Here is a 23,880-nt window from a genome sequence, read left to right on the forward strand (position 1 = left end):
TAGCATCCAGGTCGGCGGAGCCCTTGAGGGCCCTCACCAAGAAAGACACGGTATGGCAGTGGGGCCCTCTCGAACAGGCGGCATTTGAAGACATCAAATGTGCCCTCACGGCCGAGGATCCCATGGTGTTTTTCGACCCTGCCATCCTGTCGGAGATAATTGTGGATGCCAGCCCGTTTGGCCTGGGGGCCGTGTTGACGCAGATCGGCCCGGATGATAGCGTCCGCCCAGTAGCATATGCAAGCAAGGTGCTGTCTAACACCAAACAGCGCTACTCCCAGATTGAGCGGGAGTCCCTTGCCATCCTGTGGGGATGCAAGCATTTCAGGCTGTATGTCCTAGGCTGGCCCGTGACTGTTGTGACTGACCATAAGCCCCTGCTTCCCATTCTAGCGGGGTCATCGTCAAAACCACCAGCGAGAATTGAATATTGGATGCTTGCACTCCTCGAGTACGGGGTCTCGCTGGTGTCTAGACCCGGCTCCAACAATGCAGCGGACTACTTATCCCGACATCCGGTGAGTGGCAGCGAAGATGCACCGGACACATGTGTGGAGGAAGCAGACAACCACATGCAGATGGTGGAGGAAGCAGCCACTGCAAATGCCATGCCGCTAGAGGATCTCGAGGTGGCAGCTGCCCAGGTTAATGTTTTCGCATCCTGAAGACCACCATGCAACAGGGGTCATGGAAGGCAGTGCTTGAATCCCTGGACGGAAGCACCCAAGAAGCAAAAGGGGTGCTAGAACAACTGTGGAAAGTGAGGAAAGAACTGTCATTCTCTGCCACAGGCCTTCTGCTGAGGGGCGACTGAATCGTCATCCCCCAAGCCAAGACCCAGGAGGTAATAAGTCTCGCCCATCAAGGACACCAAGGAGCCGCAAAGACAAAGGCCCCGCTATGCCTCAAAGTGTAGTTCCCTGAACTTGAACGGCGGGTGGAAGAATATGTGGGCGCATGCCAGGCGGCGTCCCCCATGCAACGAGAGCCCGCCATTGAGACAATGCCCAGAGGGACGTGCCCATTGGAGGTGGTAAATGCAGATTTTGGGTCCACTACGCAGGGCACACACTTCCTGGTGGTGGTGGATGAATACTTCCGATACCCGGAGGTGGAATTCGTGGACTCTGTGGCATTTTTGCACGTGGTGGTGGCCCTAGAGAAAGTCTTCGCCTCCCATGGTCTTCCCCATACCCTGTGCTCAGACAACGTGGTGCCATTCCAGGCTGAGCAGTTTGCGGAATTGATGGACGGGTATGGGGGTCAAACATGGGAAGGTCACCCCGCTCTGGCCAACAGCCAACGAAGAGGCGGAAAGGTTCATGCAGACTTTTAACAAGACATTCCGCATAGTACAAGGCCAAGGCCGGTGCCTGAGAAGAGCGCTGTACCAATTTCTGAGGGTCTACCGGTCTACTCCCCATACATCGACGGGGGTGGCACCGGCAGAAGCCCTGTTCAAGTGGTGCCCTCAGGGACTGCTGCCAGAGGTTGTGGAGAAAGAACCTGGGGTCATCGATGACCAGAAAGTATAGCGTGATCGCCGGCTGAGGACCGAGAAAGAGAATGCAAGGAGAGGACCCATCCCCCAACACCTGGCACCTGGGGATGAGGTGCTGATCCGAAATAGGCACCCCCAGGGGAAGCTCTCCCTCCCTTATGAGCCAGAGCCACTGGACGTTGTAGCTGTGAAAGGATCAATTGTGACAGCATCCGATGGCAAGTTGTCAGTGACCAGGATCGTGAGTTGCTTTAAGAGACTGGGTGGCACAAGGACTGACACACCCCAGGAGCAGGACAGTATGGAGGTACGACGAGGGTGGAGGTGTTGGACCCTTTCCTTCGTCTCCCACTGAGGGAACGCCTGCTGATGGATCTCCCGTGCCGGAGGCGAGCAGGAGGTACCCCCTGAGGACAGGGTGAGGGAAACCTGCTCGCCTCACCGACTACGTGGTAGGACAGATATCCTGAATGACCCGCGGGTCGCAGTAGTCCTAAGGGGGACCCAGGGCAGCTGTGATTAAAGGGGTGCTGCGGGGTGATATTTTTCTTATTACAGTGGTTGATGTGTTGTTGTTGAGTTGTTAATGTAAATTTTGTTGTCCTCATGAAAAAGTGTGGTGCTACCCCTTTTAAGGGAAGACCATGCGGCGGAGTGACATTGTACTCCACCGCATGCACTATAAATAAAGGGGGCGTTCCCGGCAGCAGCAGATGTCTTGAGGCTGAGTCTGTGGGGGGTGTTTGGGGGCTCACAGGCATTGCGAGCGGGGGCAGAATTTCAATGAATGGAATAGATGAAAGGACACATACATTGCTTATAAAATATGTGGCTGAAGGCACTGGATGAAGCAATGGGGCATAATCACAAGTATGGCAGTGCAGTAAAAACAGTTGTAAAGTTGTAATAATTCCACTGCTTCCACTTTACTGCATATTACTGCTCTGACGTACTACAGGTTCAGATGTAAAGGGGAGTTTTCTGCTGGAGGTAAATCCTCCAAATTATCCCCCAAAATTCTGATTTACCATGCAGCGTTGCTGCTATAAGACAATCCCCACTTAGTCCAATGGACTCCAAAAATGGGGATGAACATCACCATACCTGTACACTTAATCCTGTGGTAATGACACAGGACCTAGTGGCAGTAAAGGTAAAAGTCTGGCAGTAATTCTGCAGATTAGCCACTGGATTACCACCAATCCAGTGATGAAGCACGTTATTACAGAAGACTGCTTGTATATAACATTAGCATCACCTTTAAAGCACAGAAGTGAGCTCAAAGCATCCCTGGGGGTCTGTTTTGTGCGGAGCAGGCCAGGTAGTGGATGGGAATGGCTACAGGAACTAGTATGGCTATAGGCAGTCAATAGGTGGGTAAAACATAAACACCAATAGGCTGTGTCCCTCTTCAAATCCAGTCTCTCTCTGATCTTCATTTCACAAGCCAATAGTTATGGCTTGTAGGCAACACTAACCATGCCACATAATAGCCATAACAAAAAAGTCAGTGTAAATTACCAGAGGAATCTGTTTAAAGATCCAAATGACTTGCAACCAACATTCCACCCTCTCCACAGGGACACCTCTTTTAATTTCTCCCAAAACTCATCCCGTACCTGGAATGCTTCCTTGATGCCTTTTACAAGTATGATGAAATGTATTTGCGCTTGAGGCAAGGAATCACGCAAGTAAGTCAACATTGTCAGCTGACAGCCTGGTTTTTTGCATAACATAACTGAACACTAGGCTCAACAGAGGGTAGGGAATTAGCAAGGTCGGTGTTCATAATGACTTTGCTTCAGAGGGGACAAGGGGATGGAGAGGTTAAAACAGATGGGCTGGAGGGGGAGGTCAAGAGGGAGAAGAACATAGTGAAGTCATCATTCCAGATTAGAGGCCATCGATGCAGGGTGGAGATTAGATCAGTGGAACCAAATAAAGTGTCAAGGGTGTGTCCTGCTGTGAGTGGGGTGTGATATCAGTTGGGTCATGTTTTGGGCTTCCAAGTTATTGGTGAGAGAACTGGTCGTAGGGTTAGAAGGAATATCAAACCAGATGTTGAAGTCTCCTAATGTGGTGAGGGATGAGTGCCGTATTAGGATGGCTGATGGTCGCTGAGGGAGTCTGCAAAGTTCCTATTGTAGCCAGGAGGCCTGTATAGGAGAGATGTATTAATTCATTTATTTAAGCAAATTAGAACCAACAGATAACAGCCGCCACCAATGTTGTGGCAACACAAAGACACAAAATCCTTTTTAGTAGAGTACCACCACAGAGCTGACACCAGACTATGCAGTTACAATAGCTACCTTTTACGTCATCCCCCACACCCCCAAGCAGAGAAAAGTTCAACGCACATCAGGAAAATGAATGCAAACAGACAGGAAAGTGGTACTTTTTTCCCAGCAACCCTCACCCTCCAAACATCAATTTGACCTGATTTCTTTGAATGGAAGGCAGTGACAGGGAGTCGGGAACACAGGGGAAAAATCAGATTTAGTTATAATGGGTCATAGAACCAATAGGGAAGGCAGAAAGGCAATGGGACAAATTTCTATAACACGCAGGGCTTTACGATTATGGTCAGAACATACCAGGGAAATCTTGCCCTGCCCGGCTTTGGTCCTGCATGTATGCTTGCTTGAGAGAATGCCTAGTAGAATGTATGCCTGTGGAATGTTGTGATGTGAGTGCCCCTGTAAGTTCCATGAATGTCAGTTGGAGTGAAGCAGCCTGTGAGAGTTCAGGCCGGTGGATGTCTCCTGTGTACCTTCCTACTTACTGACCCTTGGACTTTCCTGATGGCTCGAGTCCGATGGAGCGCTCATGTGCTCCGTGCATGGCCATCGCTTCAGAGTAATGATGACCTTATCGGACTGCCGGATGTTAGTGCAGCGGAGAGAAAAGAACTCTCTTGCGCGTGCCTAGGTGCGGTCAGAGAAAGTTTGTGTACGGAAGTGGAGACATTGCGTTGTATCTGCTCTGCGTGTCTCAGTGAGGGTTGCTCCGCCAAGAGAGATTCATGATGTGGCAATGCAGCGCACATTTTGCGGTGTGATTTTGCAAGAATGATTGACATTTTCTGTGTATTCTGGAACTACACAATTAACGTGAGGAGTTGGAGTTACTGTGCCATTTCTACGTGCAAGCACTTTATGTGAATATGAAAACATACAAAAGAAAGTAATAACACTTTTGGCTGTATTGGACGTTCATCTGCAGCAATTAAATAGACGCTTTGCTGGCATTTTCTGTTGAATCACCACTTCGTTTTGTCTGTTGTTACTGAGTGGAATAAAGGTGTATCCACTGTGTAATCCGCTGTGGCTTTCACATAGGGGGCACTGTTCCCATTTGTACTTCAGCAATGTTTACAGTGGCAGCAATTGGTTTTTCGAAATTTCCCTGCCTTGGTCTTGCATGTATGCTTGTTTGAGAGAATGCCTGGTGGAATGTATGCCTGTGGAATGTTGTGGTGTGAGTGCCCCTGTAAATTCCATGAATGTCAGTTGCAGTGAAGCAGCCTGTGAGAGTGGAAGCCAGTGGATGTCTCCTGTGTACCTTCCTACCTACTTATCCTTGGACTTACCTGATGTATATACCTTTTCAACGGAACTTAGTAAAGAAGTTCACTTCCCTTACCTTTAGTATCAGACTTTATTTTCACCCCGTAACAGGTACCTTTACCAAGGGCTGCCCATCCTGTGGTTCATATTTGTGCAATACCTGCCCATTCCCGAGGGAAAGCTGAGATGGTTCTAGTTTGCCCCCATGTGGTGTTGCACAGGGGACACCCACCTGGTCATTTCCGCCAGCACCAGGCCGTGGTGGCCTGACTTCTAATGAATCCCCCCCCCCCAACATCAAGAACACCAATATGATTCCAGCATTTAAACCTGCTCTCAAACTGCTTCTTCTCTTGAGGTGTCCCCTGCACTAACCTATCTCCTCCCTCCTCGTTATGATCATTAGCCCTCCACCCTGCTTCAGTTCTTTACCGTCCTTGCACCCATTAGTGAAAATCAGTAACCCCTGAAATAAACAAATATTGGCACATTGTACAGATTCCAAATTGCCAAGAAAATGCACATCCTTAGCCTAGAGCATGTGTCTGCAACCTGCAGCTCTCCAAATGTTTTGGACTGCATGCAGTAAGATATATTTTGGTCAATGTATGGCTACTAGATCAAGTAGAACTCTCTAATATAATGCACTCTCACATACAGTACCACCCCACATTTCTTGGGACATTTTTGAATTGATATTTTATTTTATTAAAATCAAATCAATGCAATGGTGATCCCCAGCTTTTATGCAGGAAAAGTCACCACAATGTTACACAATCATAGACCGCTTGTCGACAAAAATAAAATTGACTTGACAGCATTTATTTCATGATTTCTCCCACACTAGTTGCATTTCCATAATCAATGTGTATACATATTGAGGCCGGTTTTCAGATTGTATTGAACAGATATAAATACTCTTTCCATTTTACTTCACATATGGTTTTCATTGTGAAATTTCAGGATGAGAGGTTGCATGGGATTTATATTTGCATGATTTTTCTGAGAATAGAAATACCGTCTCTAGGCTCCTTTCCGATCCTCAATACCATATTATCCTTGACTTTCACAGGCTGCACATTATTAATGGTATGGCATACTCTGTTAGGCTACGATGCAAGGGCCTTTGATTCACGGTCTGAACTGCCAACTATACCTATGGAAATACACTGGCTACAATTTGATTGGTCTTGATTTACAAAACAACACAGTGCTTAGATTGAACAGAATTGCATCAGTTTAACACTGTGCTCGCAACACAAACTGCAATCTGTTTTCTTGAAAGGAAATCTCATTTAGCACTTAAATGTAGTGAGAAGCCAACTGTTTATCACATTACAATGCTCTTGAATTATTTTGAGAATCAGCGCCCCTAGCACTTCCAAACTGCCCACCCATGGGCCACAGCGTAGATATTTCCAGATATTCACAGCTCAGCAAATTTTCTGATTGTATGTCTTTCCATTGCCTGGTTTAATAATCAGATACTCCCAGAAAATCTCCATTGGATGATTATAGTTTTTATATTTTTGACGAGAGCAATGATGGGGGATTATTTTACCCTACACTGCTGCATGACATTTCATTTTTCTTGCATAATTCATATTAATGACTGTATTAATGTGAAATGAATTTCTGAAATCTGTCCTTGCAGACGCATGTCTACTTGTGCAACATTCATTTGTGTAATCCCTTTTCATAGTTATGGTAGTAGTTTGTCATTTATATTGTGCCTTTATCCCATTAGTTTTGCCACAATGTGTTTGTGGTGGGAATGCACCCTCGGGGTACCAAAGTGTCCGTCAATATCGAGTTAGAGAAAGAATGGAAATTAACAGAACATACTACTTGTAAGACTGAGAATGCAGTGTACATGATATCTTGCCACATGGACTCCAGAATATTCGGTAAAACTAGCAGAAAATGTAAAACCAGGCTCATTCAGCATCGGATCTACATTAAAAATAAGATCGACAAGCTTATTTGGTGAACCATTATATTGACTGCTCACATTCCTATTCGGAAATACAGTGGGTTATCCTTAAAGGGATTAGAGGTGGCAGCCAAGAGCTGATTGATAGGAGATTGTTGACTTTGGAGCAGAAATTAATATTCAGAACAAGGAGCCACGTTTGTGGGTTGAATGACTGTGGAGTGGTATAATGTTACAAAGGTTCTATTTCCAACTGTCTTTATTCAGCGATTATGTAATAGAGGACCGAATTTCAGCTATAGATGCTCAGTGAACCCGAGTTTAGGAATTTATAGATCTCCCATTGCCCACTTGTAATTAATCGGGCAGGCTGATTGAGCATAGTACTGTTCAAGGCTCCCACATGTTAGACTGAAAGATTCCCGATTGTAAATATTCTTTCTGTTCAAGGTAAATATGTTGATTATTGGGGCACTAATCTTCATCATGAGATGCGATGGATTGGTGAATAATGTACATCCAGTTTTTCCTTTCAATTTACCCATACAGTGTTTTGTCAATTTATGGGCCTGATACCTCAGTGAACCGGGTAATGAGATTAGTATGATCAAAGTCTGGGACTTCGGTATATGAGACTTAATAATTTTGAAGGTCACCGTTTCTTGTTAAACAAAATGATTGGATTCATGTGGACACATTATCATCCTGAGATTTCAAGCCTTCTCTCTTATACTGAAAATGGGGTTATATGATAAATGTTCATAATATCTCGCTTGTCGAGTTACCTTCTAGTTTGAAAAGCATGGATCAGATATTCCAAGATGACCAACTCTATAGACGCCTTTGATATCCCATGCGGCCGTTCAGAACAGGTGACAATGGCATCACGCGACCGTGTCATATGATTTAAGTTGGCCATTTTGAACACACTTGAGGATACCATATCGAGTGGATGTGTTTTTGCTTGAAGTGTGCCCCTATGAGTAAAATGAGCTCAGGCTATGTTCTGCCTTTTGTCCCATTTGTGTTTGAGTTATGGGTTATACAAGATAGTGATACTAGTTATCCATCACGCCCCCAGGAATCTATGTTCTTGGAATGTGTGCGGACTGAACAGGTATTATTGGGTATGCTGCGAATCCCATGTCGACCAAGAATCTAATATTTCTCTGGTTGATTAGGATAGCAAATACATGGAAGTTTGTTACATGTATCATCTTAAAGATGATTTATGACTTTAGGTGTACGTTATACCAGGAGTGTCACGGTATTAGTTTTATGGCGGTACAATAACCTTCTTGCCAAATGACGGTATATCATAGTTATCACGGAATAGCAGGTGGAGTTAACTAATCTTAACAAATATTTTCTTAAAAGGTCATACATTGACAGATTTATCATCACAAACAAATAGCTTTTCTTAAGTGGTCATTTAGGCTTTTAGTTCCCCCACTGGCTACTGGTGAAGATGAACATGTTCCCATCTTGATAATCTGCATGCCACAGATCAATGGAGGCTGATGGTAGTATGAGCTTGTGCGCATACACACACACACGCACACGCGCACACACACACACTCTCTCTTGACGTTACAGCCTTTAGTTTACTTGCGAGCCAAAAGGTGTTCAATAATCACTGACGTGTTAACCTTTGGTATGGCAGCAGGGAATACCTGCAGAGATGAGTGAATTTTGTGGTGTGTCTCATTATATGTAAATTCAATGATAGAACCAGGGAAATCCCCCATTGTCATATATTTAGAAAACATCCATTATAAATATGTAAACTCCAAAGCCACCAACCCAAAGTAAATCCTTTTCCTTTTTGGCACTGTACTTATTCTTCCTATTGCTAACGTATTGATTTTGTGTCAGGCAGGCGTGGTTTACGGAATGGCATCAAAAACTGCTCCAACTGAAACTACTTTTATCAAAAAAAACTTTTTTTTTAACATAGCCTTTTTGCTTTTGATGTTCTTTAACTTACCATTAAGTCAATGCTTTTTAGTTAACTTACAAATACGCAGGAAGGATTTTACAGCTGTAGCATGGTAGAATTTTGAAACTTGTCTCTGCACATATTTAGCTGATACTCTAGGGATCTAAGGCGGCTGCAATATTGGTCTTTCATGGTGCTCACTCGTTGATCGCCTTGAATGAAAGAGTGACTAGTGGAAGTGTTAAAATGCACATTTTGAGCAATGAGCTTGATGCTCATTCACAGGTCATCGCTTTGAAAATTGGCTTTGACTTGCATTTTTTTGGAACCACATGGCATGGGCATCATGATCCCTCGCTGCCACAAAAAGTTTGTTTTGACAACTCTTTATCCCATTAAAGGAATAAAAGTAACTCATGTGCGGTCTGAAAGCCCATGTCATTGTGTTTCTTTTGTCAAAATGTCATAGCCAACACACACTCACTGAAAGGTTGCATATTGATCAAGTCACTATAGCTTGTTTACAATCTGCCTGGTATATTATGAAGGTCTGATGTCAGTCTCCACTGACCATGTAATCCTAAAAGGACAGCGTTCAGTGGGCGCTGTTGATTTCTTTCTTGATTCCTGCAATACATGTTAATTTACCTAAAGATAGTGGCAAAAAAAAACTTTCAAAATGGCAAAGTTAAAATACATATCGGCACAAATATGGCTTAGACCACCACTTCACCACAGCCCCATCATTACCGATTTCCCCAGGTCTATGTGCATTAGGACCCTTGTGATGCGAGTTGAGAGGGAGGAATGCTTTCATGGGTGGTGTCACAAATTGAGAATAGACATAATAAATATTTCACGCCCATTGCTTTTGATGCTTCAAATTGAATGTAGAATCTGTCCTGCCTGCTTCAGTCCAGTGCCATATGCAGAAGGCAGGTAGGTGAAGGATAAAGAGAAGCAACTATATTGCCAATGTGCAAATCTAAACAGAGGAGAGTGGGGTGGGGGGAGTTTATTTACTAGCAGAAAGCACTAATGGGCCCAGTGTTCACACAGTTTACAGCAGGGTCGGATTGGGGCCTAAAATTGTATCGGACACCAACATAAAAGTGGCCCACAGTTGCAAATGGGAATGTATTCCTTTTTGAACACTGTTTGAATAGTACCCAAGGGGGAGATTTTTGATAAAATGTGATGCAAATGTTACATTTAAAAGAATATTTATTCAGCAACAGTGGTCTAAACTATTAGCCGCATAGTGAAGTCACTCATCAAACTGCCCCACTTTGGCCAATAAAGTAGCCCATTTTGACCCAAAAAACTGGCCCACACAAGCATTTTGCATTTTTAGTTCATCCATGGACTGATTGCCTTAAAGTCCAGTCCATGCCTGGTCTACAGAGCTAAAGTTGTTTGTGGACATGCATCAGATAGGCATCCAGTCATTCCCCCCCTTTGAATTCTGGGATGTGTAGTTGTCCTTCCTTCAAATTGATGGGAAAACTACAAATACCAGAATTCTAAGCTAAAACAGAACTGGATAGCTATCTGATCCATGACCATGAGAAACTTAAGTTCCTTGAATCTAAACCTTAGGGAGAGTAATTCGATATGCATTACTTCACTGGCCGTCCTTTTTTTTTAAACAATTTGCAAAGCCAGTGCAAGAGCTGTTCCAGTGTGTGTTTGCTCAGGGAAGTAGGACCTTAACTTACTGAACTAATGGCACATGATGGCAGGCCAGGCTGAATCAATATATGTCTGCTCCTGCTGGCTTTATGGTTGCTAAGCAAAGTGCTCCTGGCTCTACTTTTTTGCAAGTCACTGAACGTTGTATTACATTGGTTTACATATGAACAAAAGGAAAAATAAAATGCTCACTTTCAGTTCAGGCCCTCAGCTCACCCTCATGATGTCCCTGTGGTCCTGCTAATTACAAATTGAAAATCGGGAAAATCACCTTAGAAGATTTGACCTGTAGCGTGGAGCAGCATGACTGTGTGAAAAACGTTTAAAATCTGTATGCTGCCTTTCAAATAAATAATGACAGAAACAAAATTACTTTGTTCTAGTTTGCCCATGAAATACGGGCCTGGCAGAGTCTATGAACTGGAGTTTCTGTTATACTTATAGAGCCAGTCAGTCAGCTCATTGTTGCCAGCTTGTCATGGGGAACACAAAGGTGCAGGCACTGGGCAGCTTTCAACACAATTTGTGCAAAGTCGGCTGATCTTTGATCCGACTCTACTCATCACAGAGAAAGAGCGGTCACAGCGGCAAAGCTGCATTTACTAATGTGGCCTCACTTTCACTATGCTCTTGTCTGCCAAACAAGGCCGCCTTGGCAGACGGCACATCCAACAGTGCAAGACCAAGATTGTGCATCACTTGCTTACTGCAGCCTTTCCCAATCAGATTGAAAAGCACACTTAACGGTATAAACGGTATACCGGTATAAACAACGTGACGGTTATTATTGTTCAATTAAGTTGTTCACGGTATCTTTAACGGTATACCGTTATCCCGTTACATCCCTACAGTATACATGGGTGTCTGATTTGCCCTCCTTATGTGGTGCTTTTTCAGATGTTCCATTAGTGGCTGGATATTGAAGAGTATGTCAGACTGTCGGTGACGGCAATGTTGATTATGGGAGATGAGCAGCTACCCTTAATTGTCAGATACTCGCAATACATATGTGGTATACAAGATAGATGGTGTGGTACCGAGTTACTGCATCATCATGGATTAGTATGGTGGTATTGGGTTAACATTCTAGATGAAGCATGTGTTGTTCTTTCTCTTTTATGCAATGAACAGAATAAGATGTTCTAGGTTCACGATTACAGGAAAAATATCCTTATGAAAATCCATTGAAGAGGATTGATATAATTATGCGAAGAGATTATTGATTCACCTGCCACATATTATTTCATGGTCCTGAAGACCATCTGGCATTCATCAGCATTTATACAAAACTGTGTATATATACTTCTGATGTTTGTTAATTTGCTTAGAATCACATGCTGTGCATAGTCCGACATCCAGTGGTCACTGCAGAGTATTGCATCTTGTTTTTCGAAAGTCGGAAAGGGGACGTCGACATAGGCGTGTCTGTAATACTATCCCTATAGTGACATGTAGTGTACCCAAAATCCGTCACGTGTCAAGATCCCTCAGATTGTTTTTTTCCACCCAGAATCTGGTCGCCTTATGCGGAGCTTGTAAGAGAAATTGCCATTTCCCATTTATTCGACCCTTGGTCGATTTGTCATTTATTATTATTAACTTATACCACCTCCAGCCCTCTTTTGATGGCCATTCAACTTTCCCGTCGAGTCAAGATCTTCGACGGCGGTGGTTTTGATGGAGGTGATCGTATCAGCGCTGCCGAACACGTGGCCCGGCCTCGAAGGCCTACACAGTAGGGAGAGTGGGGGTTGGTGTGGACATTTCTGCTTCTTTTAGAATGTTTTCCCTTTCTCCCCCCTTTCCTTCCGGGTCGTTATCACTGGTTACATCCTCTGCTATGGAGAGGACTCCTTTTAGATTTTGCCCACGTTGTAACGGCAACTTTCCATGGAAGGACAAGTATAAATGGTGCAACCACTGCTTACCCCTCGACCACAACGAGGCTGGGTGAGCGACCTGTAAACTCCTTCACCCAAAAACTTTGAAGGAACGCATGCTCAAGAGGTGGGCAGCCTATGGCATGTCAAAGGCTGATTCCTCACCCGCAGCCGCCACCGCTGCATGATACGAAGGGGATAGTGATAACGCTACCTCCGTAATGGAGGCTGTTGACCTCTCATTGGAGCGCTCTCACTCCACAGCTTCTGTCCCCGGCCCCGAAAAACTTAGCTCTGGCCCTACTTATGGGGATGTACACCCCAGCAACGCTGGCGTACAAGAAAAAATCACTAAACACACAACCCACGGCCATTCGTCGAGCAAATCGAAGAAGGCCTCAGCACCAACGGAGACGCTGAATCAATCGGTGGCCTCCGCCGACAGTAAGGGCCGACTGCCCTCCCTGCAGCCGCATGTGCGTATAGCGACTGGGCCGTCTTCAACTAAGGGCGCTACCACCAAAACATCTGGCAAAATGCCTCGGAACAAGGCGTCAGTCGACGGTAAGATTCCGGCACCGCCGAAAACTATTCACGACCAGCCCTCAACAGAGAAGCTAGTCGTCGAAAGAATAGTCTCCAAAGACTCGCAGAAACGGGTGGTGAAGGAGTCGCCAAAGCCCGCTCAGAAAGACAGGGAGATGCTGCATTCTACAGAGGGGCAAAACTTCCCCCCCACTTCAAAGGGAAAACCCAGAGATACGTCCCCATCGTCGGGCCCAAGAGAAGGTTTCTCAGAGGGCGACAGAGGGTATATCCTCCACACTATGGGTGAGATCACGACGCCTAGAGGAGGAGGAACAACTCTTTCTGCCACTAGAGCATTCAGGGTGATCCCAGTGGACTAGGGAAAGATTTGAATCATGTATGGACAGGCTAGGTAGGTTTGTGTCCACTTCTGAACACATTTCTCCTAAAAGGCCAAGGGAGGTACTCCCTGAAGAGCCGAGAGCTAAATTCCCAAGACATTTTGACCAACTTGAGGAAGAAATAGATATATATGACCTCACTGAAGAGGATCCCCATTTTCAGGAAGAGGAAGAATTCCTAAATACTGAGGATTTACAAGACCCTCTAGGGGACTTTGAGGAAGCCCAGACATTTTTGAACCACAGCCCTGGCAATCTCCATGGGCGTCAACAGGCTCTGATGTTTTAGATCTGCCCTCTCCTCAGACCACACCGCTCAGAGATCCTTCGCATGTGGATGATCAACCCACATTTAATGCAATGCTATGCAATGCAGCAGCATATTTTCAAATTGATACAGGGGAGACTACCCCAGAAGTGGACTTTGTTGAAAAAATAATCAAGGAAAAGCCACCTGTAAGCCAAGCCATACCTCTCCTCGCCTCAATCAAGAGACGCCTCGTTCCCTCTCTTTCTACACCTGCATTAGTTAGAGGTATTAATCCAAGGATCGAAAATCTTTTTAGCCCCTCACCCTCTGATCCTTTGTATATTAGGGGTCATTCCATACCAGATTCCCTGGTAGTAACCACCACGAGGAAAAGGACGGGGGTTCCGCTATCTACTAGCGAAGCACCTCCGGATAAAGAGGGGAAGAAGCTTTTTATGCTTTAGGGAAGGTGATTACATCCTCGGCAGCTTTTGCCACGCGTATTGCCAACAATACAACTCTGTTGGCTAGCTACGCCAATGCCCAATGGGGACTGTTGCGCGAAGGCCTACAAGAAGTCCCTGAGCCCTTGCGAACCCGCTTATTAGCCACTGTGACAGAAGGTACTCAGGTAAACCAGAGCATCATCAAAAACACTTCAGATGCTGCAGAAATGGCTGGCCGTTCCCTAGTCCAGGGCATACTTCTTAAACGACATGCCTGGCTCAGAAACTCAGGTTTCAAGCCAGAAACACAGGCGTCCCTCATCAACAAACCCCTTGAAGACTGAAACTTGTTTGGTAAGGCGGTTGATGACGCACTGGAAACAGCTAAGAAGGAACACGAAACATTAAAAACCGTGGACCAAATCACGAGACCTCCTAATAAGCGACGTTATGGCAACAGGCGCTTTTTTCGTGGCCAACGACAAAATGAACAACAATACACCTCAGCCAGCAACTGGTCCTCCCCTCAGGGAACCAGTGGACAGTATGCTCAAAGAGGACAACGTCGTGGCAAGGGAATGAGTTGGGGCCGCACTCCCAGAGGCTCCCCGGCTACAACCACCAAATGACCCGAAAGTTCGAGTCCCCTCTCATGCGTATCTAGTCGGGGGCCAGTTAACAACATTACTGCAAGCATGGGAGGGAATTACCACAGACCGTTGGGTACTATCAACAATAGCCCACGGTTACTGCATCAAATTCAGTCGGTCCCCAACATTCAAACCCCCAAGGGGAAGAAGTCTATCTCCAGAACACCTCTCCATCCTTTTTCAGGAAGTCGAACTGCTGCTGGAAAAAGGAGCCAAAGAGGTTGTGCCTCTTTCACAGGTAAAGGAGGGTATTTATTCAGGGTACTTCCTTGTACCCAAAAAGAATCTAACCATGCGCCCTGTATTAGATCTGCGCCCAGCGAACACATTTTTAAAACCTCAACATTTCGGATGGTGACTTTGCAGGAGGTAATCCCCCTGCTCTCACAGGGGGATTACATGGCAACACTGGACATGAAAGATGCATACTTTCATATTTCAATGTTGCCAGCGCACAGGAAATACCTCAGGTTCATGATAGAAGGCAAACACTATTAGTTCAAAGTGCTACCCTTCGCCATAGCCTCAGCACCAAGATATTCACGAAGGTACTGGCAGTGGATGCGGCACACCTGCACAGGTCGTCCATTCTGGTCTATCCTTACCTCGACGACTGGCCCATAACAGGGGATTCTTATGAAACATGTTTCTCAAATACCCAAAAGACTGTAGACCTCTTGTTCCACCTGGGCTTCTCCATCAACGAGAAGAAGTCCAGCCTAGACCCCAGCCAAGTCAAGCAATTCCTAGGGGCTCTAATTCGAACAAAGGACGGCCTCGTCTTCCCCTCCAACGAGAGGGTCCAAAACATGCTGTTTCAGATCCCTCAATATGTAGCCGGTCGAGAGGTGACGGTACGCAAAACCATGCGGCTGCTAGGAATGTTGGCGTCATGTATTTACTTGGTTCCTCACGCGCACCTGCACATGCGCCCTATGCAAGAGTGGCTCAACAGCCAGTGGTGTCGGGCCAGCGGACAATGGGATGATCTAGTGGTTGTCTCTCAAGCCTGGGTTCTCACGCTGCGGTGGTGGTCGAGGAAAAACCTTGTCTTGGGGAAATCCTTTGCCACCCCCGCAGTAGACGCCACTCTAACCACAGACGCATTCCTCACAGGATGGGGGGGCTCACCCATCCCATCAGACTGCACACGGAGTGTGGACTCCAAGTGTGGCGTCCAAACACATAAACCTGCTGGAATTGTTGGCGGTCTTCAAAGCACTGAAGGCTTTCCAGACACACCTACAAGGAAAGACAGTGCTGATCCTCATGGACAGCACCACGGCCATGTACTACCTGAACAAGCCAGGGGGCACTCACTCTCCAGGACTGTCCAAGCTGTCCCAAAACATCTGGAAGTGGGCTCTCAAACACATGTTCCTGTTATCTCAACATGTACCAGGGGAACTCAGTCTTCTGGCAGACGGACTCAGCAGACTTCCCTCTACCCGCAGAGTACGAATGGCGATTACACAAAGACATCATCTCCAATGTTTTCACAGAATGGGGCTTCCCAAAGATCGACCTGTTAGCAACTCTGGAGAACACCCAATGCCAAGATTACGCCTCCAGGTATCCCCAGAACCGCTCCAAGGGGAACTGTCTCTGGATAACATGATCAGGGAAATGTGTCTACGCTTTTCCCCCCGACTCCCCTTCTCAACAAGATAGTGCACAAGATGCACCAGGAACCAGTTATCATGATATTGGTGGCCCCCATGTGGGCCCGCCAACCCTGGTTCACACATCTGATGGAGATCTCACTGTCTCCTCCAGTGAAACTACCCTGCCCGAACAACATGTTGTCACAGGACAGGGGCCAGACATTGCATCCATTCCCATAGAATTTGGACACTTGCAGCTCCCTCAGAGATGCATGGACATTCTCAGAGAGGCAAGGAAACCGAACACTCGTTCCTGCTACTCTAGTAAGTGGAAACGGTTCGTCATCTGGGGTAACTCAAAGAGCATCAACCCTGTTGACTGCTCTCCCACACATATTGTTCTATTCCTGACTCACTTGCTGGACTCAGTGTTAGTCTTTAATTCTATTAAAGTTCATCTTGCTGCACTCTCCGTTACACTACGTCTCAACATAAGGTGTCATGATGGAAGGTTCCAGTTATTAAAGCCTTCATGGAGGGAGTGAAAAGAATTCACCCTCCTGTATCTAACCCAGCTCCCGTATGGGACCTGAACATTGTTTTAACCAGGCTGATGGGCTCCCCCTTCGAGCCCATGCATAAAGCGACCCTTCAGGATGTCACTCTTAAGACTGATTTCTTAATAGCTATCACCTCCATTAGGAGAGTGAGTGAACTACAAGCGCTCTCTATCTTAGATCCCTTTGTAACAGTTCACAAAGATAAGGTGGTTCTACACACACCCTAGATTTGCACCGAAATTCATTTCAAAGTTTCATGTTAACCAGTCTATAGAACTACCAACGTTCTTTCAAAACCCATCAAACTTAGGAGAAAAAAGCCTGCGCACACTGGATGTGCGCAGGGAGGTCATGTTTTATATGGAAAGAACTCGACTAATAAGAAAGACTAATCAGTTCTTTGTCTCAGTGGCAGCAGGAAGAGAAGGAGATGCAGTTTCCAAATCCACTATATCTACATCAGAGGTCGCCAAACAGTCGATCAGGGGGCGACTAGTAGCTCGGCTGAGACTTTTCAGTCGCCCACGCTGAAGATACCGAAAAATAAAAATTTTCCTAAGTTATATTATTTAATGTTGCATTTTGCAGCTATTTTCCGTGTTCAGGATCCGATCCCTGGTCGTCCCAATTGCAGGCGGAGAGCTTGGCTGCTATGCCACTTGGACCTGCTTGTAAATCCACTGACAGATGTCAGTATCACGTTCTGCTTCTACAGGCCGCCTGTAGTACCACAGTTGGCCTTGTGCGCCCCCCCAACACTTTCTTGCTTAAGCAAGCTGCTCTTGTTTGCCAGAGATGTTGGAGGGGCTGGGGCAGGATCATTGTGACAATGCAATGAAAATATCACAGTAGCACTGAAGCTCGCTTTGAAATGTTCAAAATAATATTTAAAAAATGGTGCAATTTCTTTCATGTGGCTTCTTTCCAAATTCCACACTGTACATTTCCACTTTAAATCACTTGCATGACACAGGTACACCAACTTTTAGTACATTAAGCGATCCATAGACACGCTGTACCGTAGAAGCCTACCAGGGTAGCTCAGCAGGTTAACAGACCGATGCTGAGATGTTATATATTCAAAACTACAGGTTGTTAATCGTATGACGTTTCGCAATGCGTTCTAAAAAAAAAGTGCTATACAATGTGTTTGGCCAGGGTATGGGTTGGGCTGGTTGCTTGCTTATGTTCGGGGCTGAGGTGGGGATATTTCTGCCCCTGTAGTGAAAATCAAAAGTTGGCACCCATCAACCCACAGTTTAATTTCATAAAAACTGCTGTCAGCAAAACAGAAGCATTTATTTGTGATTAACCAGTTTGGCAAGCATATAACAGCTTTATAAATATAACGTGCTAAAACACAGAGGGGCACACAAATAATGATACTGATGTGTTATTTATATAGCGCCTTAATCTACAGAGCACATATTTACATGCAATATCACCCAACCGAAATTGGTATTCATTTATCGACCTCAGAAGGAGTTGGCCTTGTGGGATTCAAATCTGCGACCTGCAGATCACACTCAGATCGCAGCAACGAGCGCTGAACCCGTGGAGCTATTTTACCGGCAAATAACAGAGTATGTGTGGTGTCTGACAAAAAAAACATTTCAAAGAAAACTTTGTGAAATGCACATTTGGAAAACAATAGTGTGCCTAGAATGTATAAAGCCTGCATAAAACGCAAAGGAGGGGGCACAAAAATTACAGGATATTTGTGTGGTAGTCCAACAAATATCTGTTTTTTTGAGACAGCTACTAATAAATAATAATGCAACAAAGAGGTTTTTGAAGTTCTTAATATATTTCTGAAGGCATATGTTATTCCATCTGTTTATAGAGGGGAAATAATCGAGCCAAAAAAATATTGGTAAGAATTCTGAGGTTTATAAATATCCCCACCCCGATATCACAATATCACCCGCTAGTAGCTCTCCACTGTTAGCCTCCACTACAAGTAACTCTAGCTAACGTAAAGGTTGGAGACCCCTGATCTAGATGGATTGTCCAGTGCATCACTCTCTGTTTCTATCTTGCTAAGAGAGAACTACCCTTGAAGCCTAGAGCGCACTCTACTCGAGGCATTGGGGCATCCATAGCATTCATTGCAAATGTTCCCCTTGAGTCCATTTGCAAGGCGGCAACCTGGAGTTCTGTACACACCTTTACAAAACACTATTGTCTAGATGCCCATTCTAGATCTGATTCCCAGATGGGACAAGCAGTACCAAGACATCTTTTCTCTACTGTTCCTTCTCACAACCCACCTCCAACTCCGGGTACTGCTCGCTAGTCTATGCACAGCATGTGATTCTAAGCAGATTAACAAACATCAGAAGACATGCATTACTTACCGTAAAAGCCTTTCTGATGATTGTATCTGCTTAGATTCACATGCGCCCACCCTTCCTCCCCGCTCGGATGGAAGGAACATAGACGTCTTATTACTTTCTCTCTTTTCTGTACTCACTCACGTCAGTCATAAGGCTCCTTCATGCCAGAAAAATACAAACAGAGGAACCTCGACGTGTGAGGGATTTTGGGTACACTACACGTCACTATAGGGATAGTATTACAGACACGCCTATGTCGATGTCCCCTTTTCGACTTTCGAAAACAAGATGCAATACTCTGCAGTGACCACTGGATGTCATACTATGCACAGCATGTGAATCTACGCAGATACAATCATCAGAAATGCTTTTACGTAAGTAATGCATGTCCTATCTGTATACACCCAAGTGAGATGACGAATTGTGGCAACCTTGCTCAAGACTTAGGGCAAGATGGGTTTTGAGAAAATGAGGTTTTGATGTATGTATATTTGCTCATCCTACGTTTTTTGCTGTGAATTCCTTTACATGTATTTGTATCTGTGTATTGTTTTTATATGTATTTGTACAATGCATCTGAGAGCAGCGAATGACCATTTTTTCAGGACTAATTTATCAATGAATTGTAGAGGACGCACATTGTGGGTTTATTTATGAGATATGCCTTTCCTTAGGTGTTGTAGTACCCAGACAATGGGGAGTTTGGCTAGGACTAAGTCTGGTCTGTACCATTTTGTATGAATCTCCTATAATCCTACACCCTTGACTGTGCTGGCCAGGGATGATGTCCAACACATCTGGAGAGTCAAAGTTTGCAGACCCCTGGCCTAGAGGGATGCTCACATTGTACAGATGTATCATCTTCCCATTAATCTCTCATCCCAGATGAACTCTACACTCCGGCTATTGTAAGTCCTTTCTGTTAACATCATCTGACTGAGATGTCCCCCTTTCACGTCCCTACTCGTTCCCTCACCACCAGATTCCTGTAACATACCCCCTATATATCTACATATGCTTTTCGAATGAAATGAAATGTATCCAGCAATAGGAATGCTCTATCCGCCATACAGCATTTTCTGAAGTATTTCCTAAATAACGGCAAAGTAAATCAAAATGCAGTGAAACACGGTGGTTATTTTCAAGTAGGTACTTTATCATATTGCAGATTTGGCTGCCGTGAAGGATGCGGCTAGTTTTTCTGCAAATCGACACTGGTCATATTGTTAGGGGCATAACATGATATTGTTTGTCATTTGCAAGGACAAATCTTAAAGCATTATGACCTACAGTCTTTTTGTTAAACAAGTGGTCAGATTGTGGATCCAGGAAAGGTGTAACTAACAATGGCATTTGTTGTGACTGTTCATAGCCATGGATTCGTAGGTCTGAATTGTGATTGGTATTCAATTTTCACATAGTTATTCATTTAGTTGTCTGGTCGCCCTCACAAAGTCTAAATGGTACATGCAGTACTCCTTGCATTTAATTCTAGTGTTCTTGGTTGAGGGTTACATGCATTGGTTTGGAACTGAGATCACAGGACACTTTTTTATTTTTTTATTTTGTTATCTTCTTTCAACAATGCAGTCTCATTTTATTAATCCCTTTGCGTTGATGCAATGCTGCACATCTGTATTGTCGAATCAGGGATGTGTTACTAGCATGGCAACTAGAAGAATATACTTCACAGGGGAACACAAATACATAACCCTGCTCTGCGGAGTCTTCCAATTTTTACTTATGAAGAGGCTAAAAGACCAATACCAATCAATGTAACCAGCACCAAAACAGCAGGTCCACTTCCTCCTCCTCCAGCTAGTTGGTAACTTTGTAGTTAGGTGTTGGCTGCTTAATAACTGTCAACCACAGTCTTGTGTTGGCAATGATCTGGTGTATCTACTTCAACGTCGCATGTCCTCAGCTGCATATTGTGATTTGTAGTAGAATTTGCTTGGCTGTTCATTTGACATTATTTTTATTTATTTATATACAGTGCCTTGCTACATGGGAGTCCTTCCTTTCATCTCAGACAAGTGAACTGCAAGCCGAGGAAGATCCGGAACAGAGACTTTAAACATTTACAGGGAGTTCGATTTCTCTCCAAATGCTGCAGTTTCTACCAACCAAAGAAGTGTACTTAATGTGTGAATCTGCTGAATCCTTTGCAAGGTACAAACTATTTAATAACCACAATCAAAGGAGCACCAGCCATGTCAGGGCGTTATTCCAGTCTAATTACCTTCATTTGGATCACACTGTACTGTACATCAGTGTTCCATTAATATGATAGACATGCATTTTGTATTTACATGTTGCAGTAAAACAAAACTGTCAGCGTGTTTTGGAACATTTATAATTAGGTTATTTCATATTTTAAATGGTGTAAAGGAAGCACTGGCATTTTAATAAAAAAGTGAAATAAAATGGTGATGTTATGTTTCATTTCCTGATAATAATCAGCATTCTAGCTATTATTGATATTTGGGAATATGGCTATTGTATTGTACTTTTCATTTGTATACCACCTATTGATATTATTATAGTCTCAAAGCGCTGTTAGTGGCAACGCCCTTGGAGGACCGAGATCCAAAGTATTAGAATGCGTGTGTGCAGTTGGCCACAATAAGGCTTAGCAGTAGAAACAACCCATGAAGACCAGTAATGTGGATGGATGTTGAGGGGGTGGTCAGGAGATGGCGTGAGTGCTAGTGACTCGCTATGTATCCAGTGTGCCCGAATTTGTCATAGGTCTTCTCTGCATACTGATGTCAGGGGTGTTGTGGCATAGTCTGGTGTAAGTGGGCTTCCATGATTAAGTGTCCTGCTAGCCAGAATTCTGTCATAGGTCGTAGCTGCATTCTACTGTGAGTGAAGGGATAGCGTGCCTGTGGCTGATGCCCACCGAAGTGGTGCATTTATACATACCAAGAGCACTGCAGAGCTCATCTTTGATGTTGCTGTATCATCAGACAGTCTGTGGAAAAAAGACCAGCTACCCTCGTAGACTCTTCTAGACACCATTGGGGTTGTGGGGGGGGGGGGTTCCTCAGGTGTTCTTGGTGCAATAGACTGGCTGACATAGTATATCTACTGGGTGGCTACCATAGGATTTAGGATAGTAGGAGTCATTAGGCGCCATGGACAGGCTACCTTACTGGATTTCTAAGTGTAACACATTCCCGCCCCAGATATCCACCGTAGTGTAACACATCGCCTACCCCAAAGTCCATCTGAATACGGCCCATTTCCTATCCCTTAAATCCATCTGAATCTGGCTCATTTCCTACCCCCAAAATCTATCTGAGTACGGCATGTTTTTTATCCCCAAAAATCCAGTTCAGTGCACCGCATTTCCTACCACCAACAATCCATCTAATCAAACATTCAGAGCACTTTTAGGATACACAGCAGTGGTGAAAATGCACCTAGATTTAAAACTCGCAGTAGTGGCAAAATAGACCCAAATTTAAAATATACAGAAGTGGGAAAATGCACCTAGCTTCAACCCTCATAGTAATGGGAAGATGCACCTTGATTCAAACTCAGTGGTGTTAGCAATGCACCTGGTTTCAAAACTCACAGTAGAGGCAGAATGGACCAACATTTAAAATATACAGCACATTTCCTACCGCCAAAATCCATCTTAATACGGCACATTTACTACCCCTATTAGATCTCGGTGCACCCTATTTCCTCCCCCCTGCAATCCATCGAATCGAACATTCTCAGCACTTTTAGAATACACAGCAGAGGGATAAGCATCTAGAATTAATGCTCACAGTAGTGGGAAAAATGCTCCTGGGTTCTGGTGCAAGACATGGCCATTGCACAGAATTCCTCCCATGACAATGCTCCACTGTAGATACCAATCTAACCCAGTCCGGTAAACTGAAGTTCTATTCCAACTACTTTGACTGTGATAGCCTGTTTTCTCTGTGCATGCCATTGTAGTGACTAAACACTCCTGTGACATTTCATGGTTTGAAAGTGGCCTATTCCTCCCGCTGGTGGTGCACATGCGAGCCAAGGTCGCGAGTTGTGTAAGGTGGTGTGCGAGGTCCGGGCTGCCGTGATAACGGCCAACACCGCCAGTGTTATGAGGCCTGGGGCTGCCATAAAAACAGCCGGCGCCGCACGGGGATGAGTGTACATATGCATCAGATTGGGAATTGGCAGGTAGGGAGGGGTTTCAGTATAATGCAGCAAAAAGCCAGGTTTTGAGGACTTTTTGGAAAGGAATGAAATCCTCTGTACAGCGGATGTGCAGAGGAAGTGAGTTCCAGATGTTGGGAGCTAGGATGGAGAATGGAGTTGTAAGGAGGGGACTTTTCTCTGTAGGAACTCGGTTCCTGTGTTAGAGAGGGCTCAGTGTGTGATACACATAGCTTGAAGGTCGGTATTAAGCTGATACAGAGCTACTGTAGAGCTCTCAGGGTGGGGGTTATATGTTCTTTGGGTGAGAGAGCAATGAGCAGTCTGGCAGCTGAGTTTTGGATTCTTTGGAGTTTCCTGAGCTGGTATGCTGGAACTCTGAGATAGAGGCAGTTAGCATAGTCTAGGTGGGAGGTGATGATGGCCAGTATAGCTG

At 44.9% G+C, this 23,880-nt stretch overlaps 1 protein-coding gene across 2 annotated transcripts in view; it reads left to right on the top strand.

Moving 5' to 3' along the window:
• Positions 1-21,708, top strand: part of SNX7 (sorting nexin 7) — a 305,876-nt gene extending 284,168 nt beyond the window's left edge. Inside the window, exon 9 of one of the 2 annotated variants that reach the window (XM_069641532.1) lies at positions 21,286-21,707. In XM_069641532.1, coding sequence (XP_069497633.1) covers positions 21,286-21,366 — 81 coding nt within the window. In that variant the 3' untranslated portion in view covers positions 21,367-21,707. Of the gene's footprint in view, positions 1-21,285 lie in introns of both variants that reach the window. The other variant, XM_069641533.1, reaches the window with a different exon arrangement.
• The last annotated feature ends 2,172 nt before the right edge of the window (positions 21,709-23,880 follow it).

The sequence above is a fragment of the Ambystoma mexicanum genome, chromosome 1q, assembly GCF_040938575.1.
Source record: "Ambystoma mexicanum isolate Mex_15411 chromosome 1q, UKY_AmexF1_1, whole genome shotgun sequence".
Lineage (NCBI taxonomy): Eukaryota > Metazoa > Chordata > Amphibia > Caudata > Ambystomatidae > Ambystoma > Ambystoma mexicanum.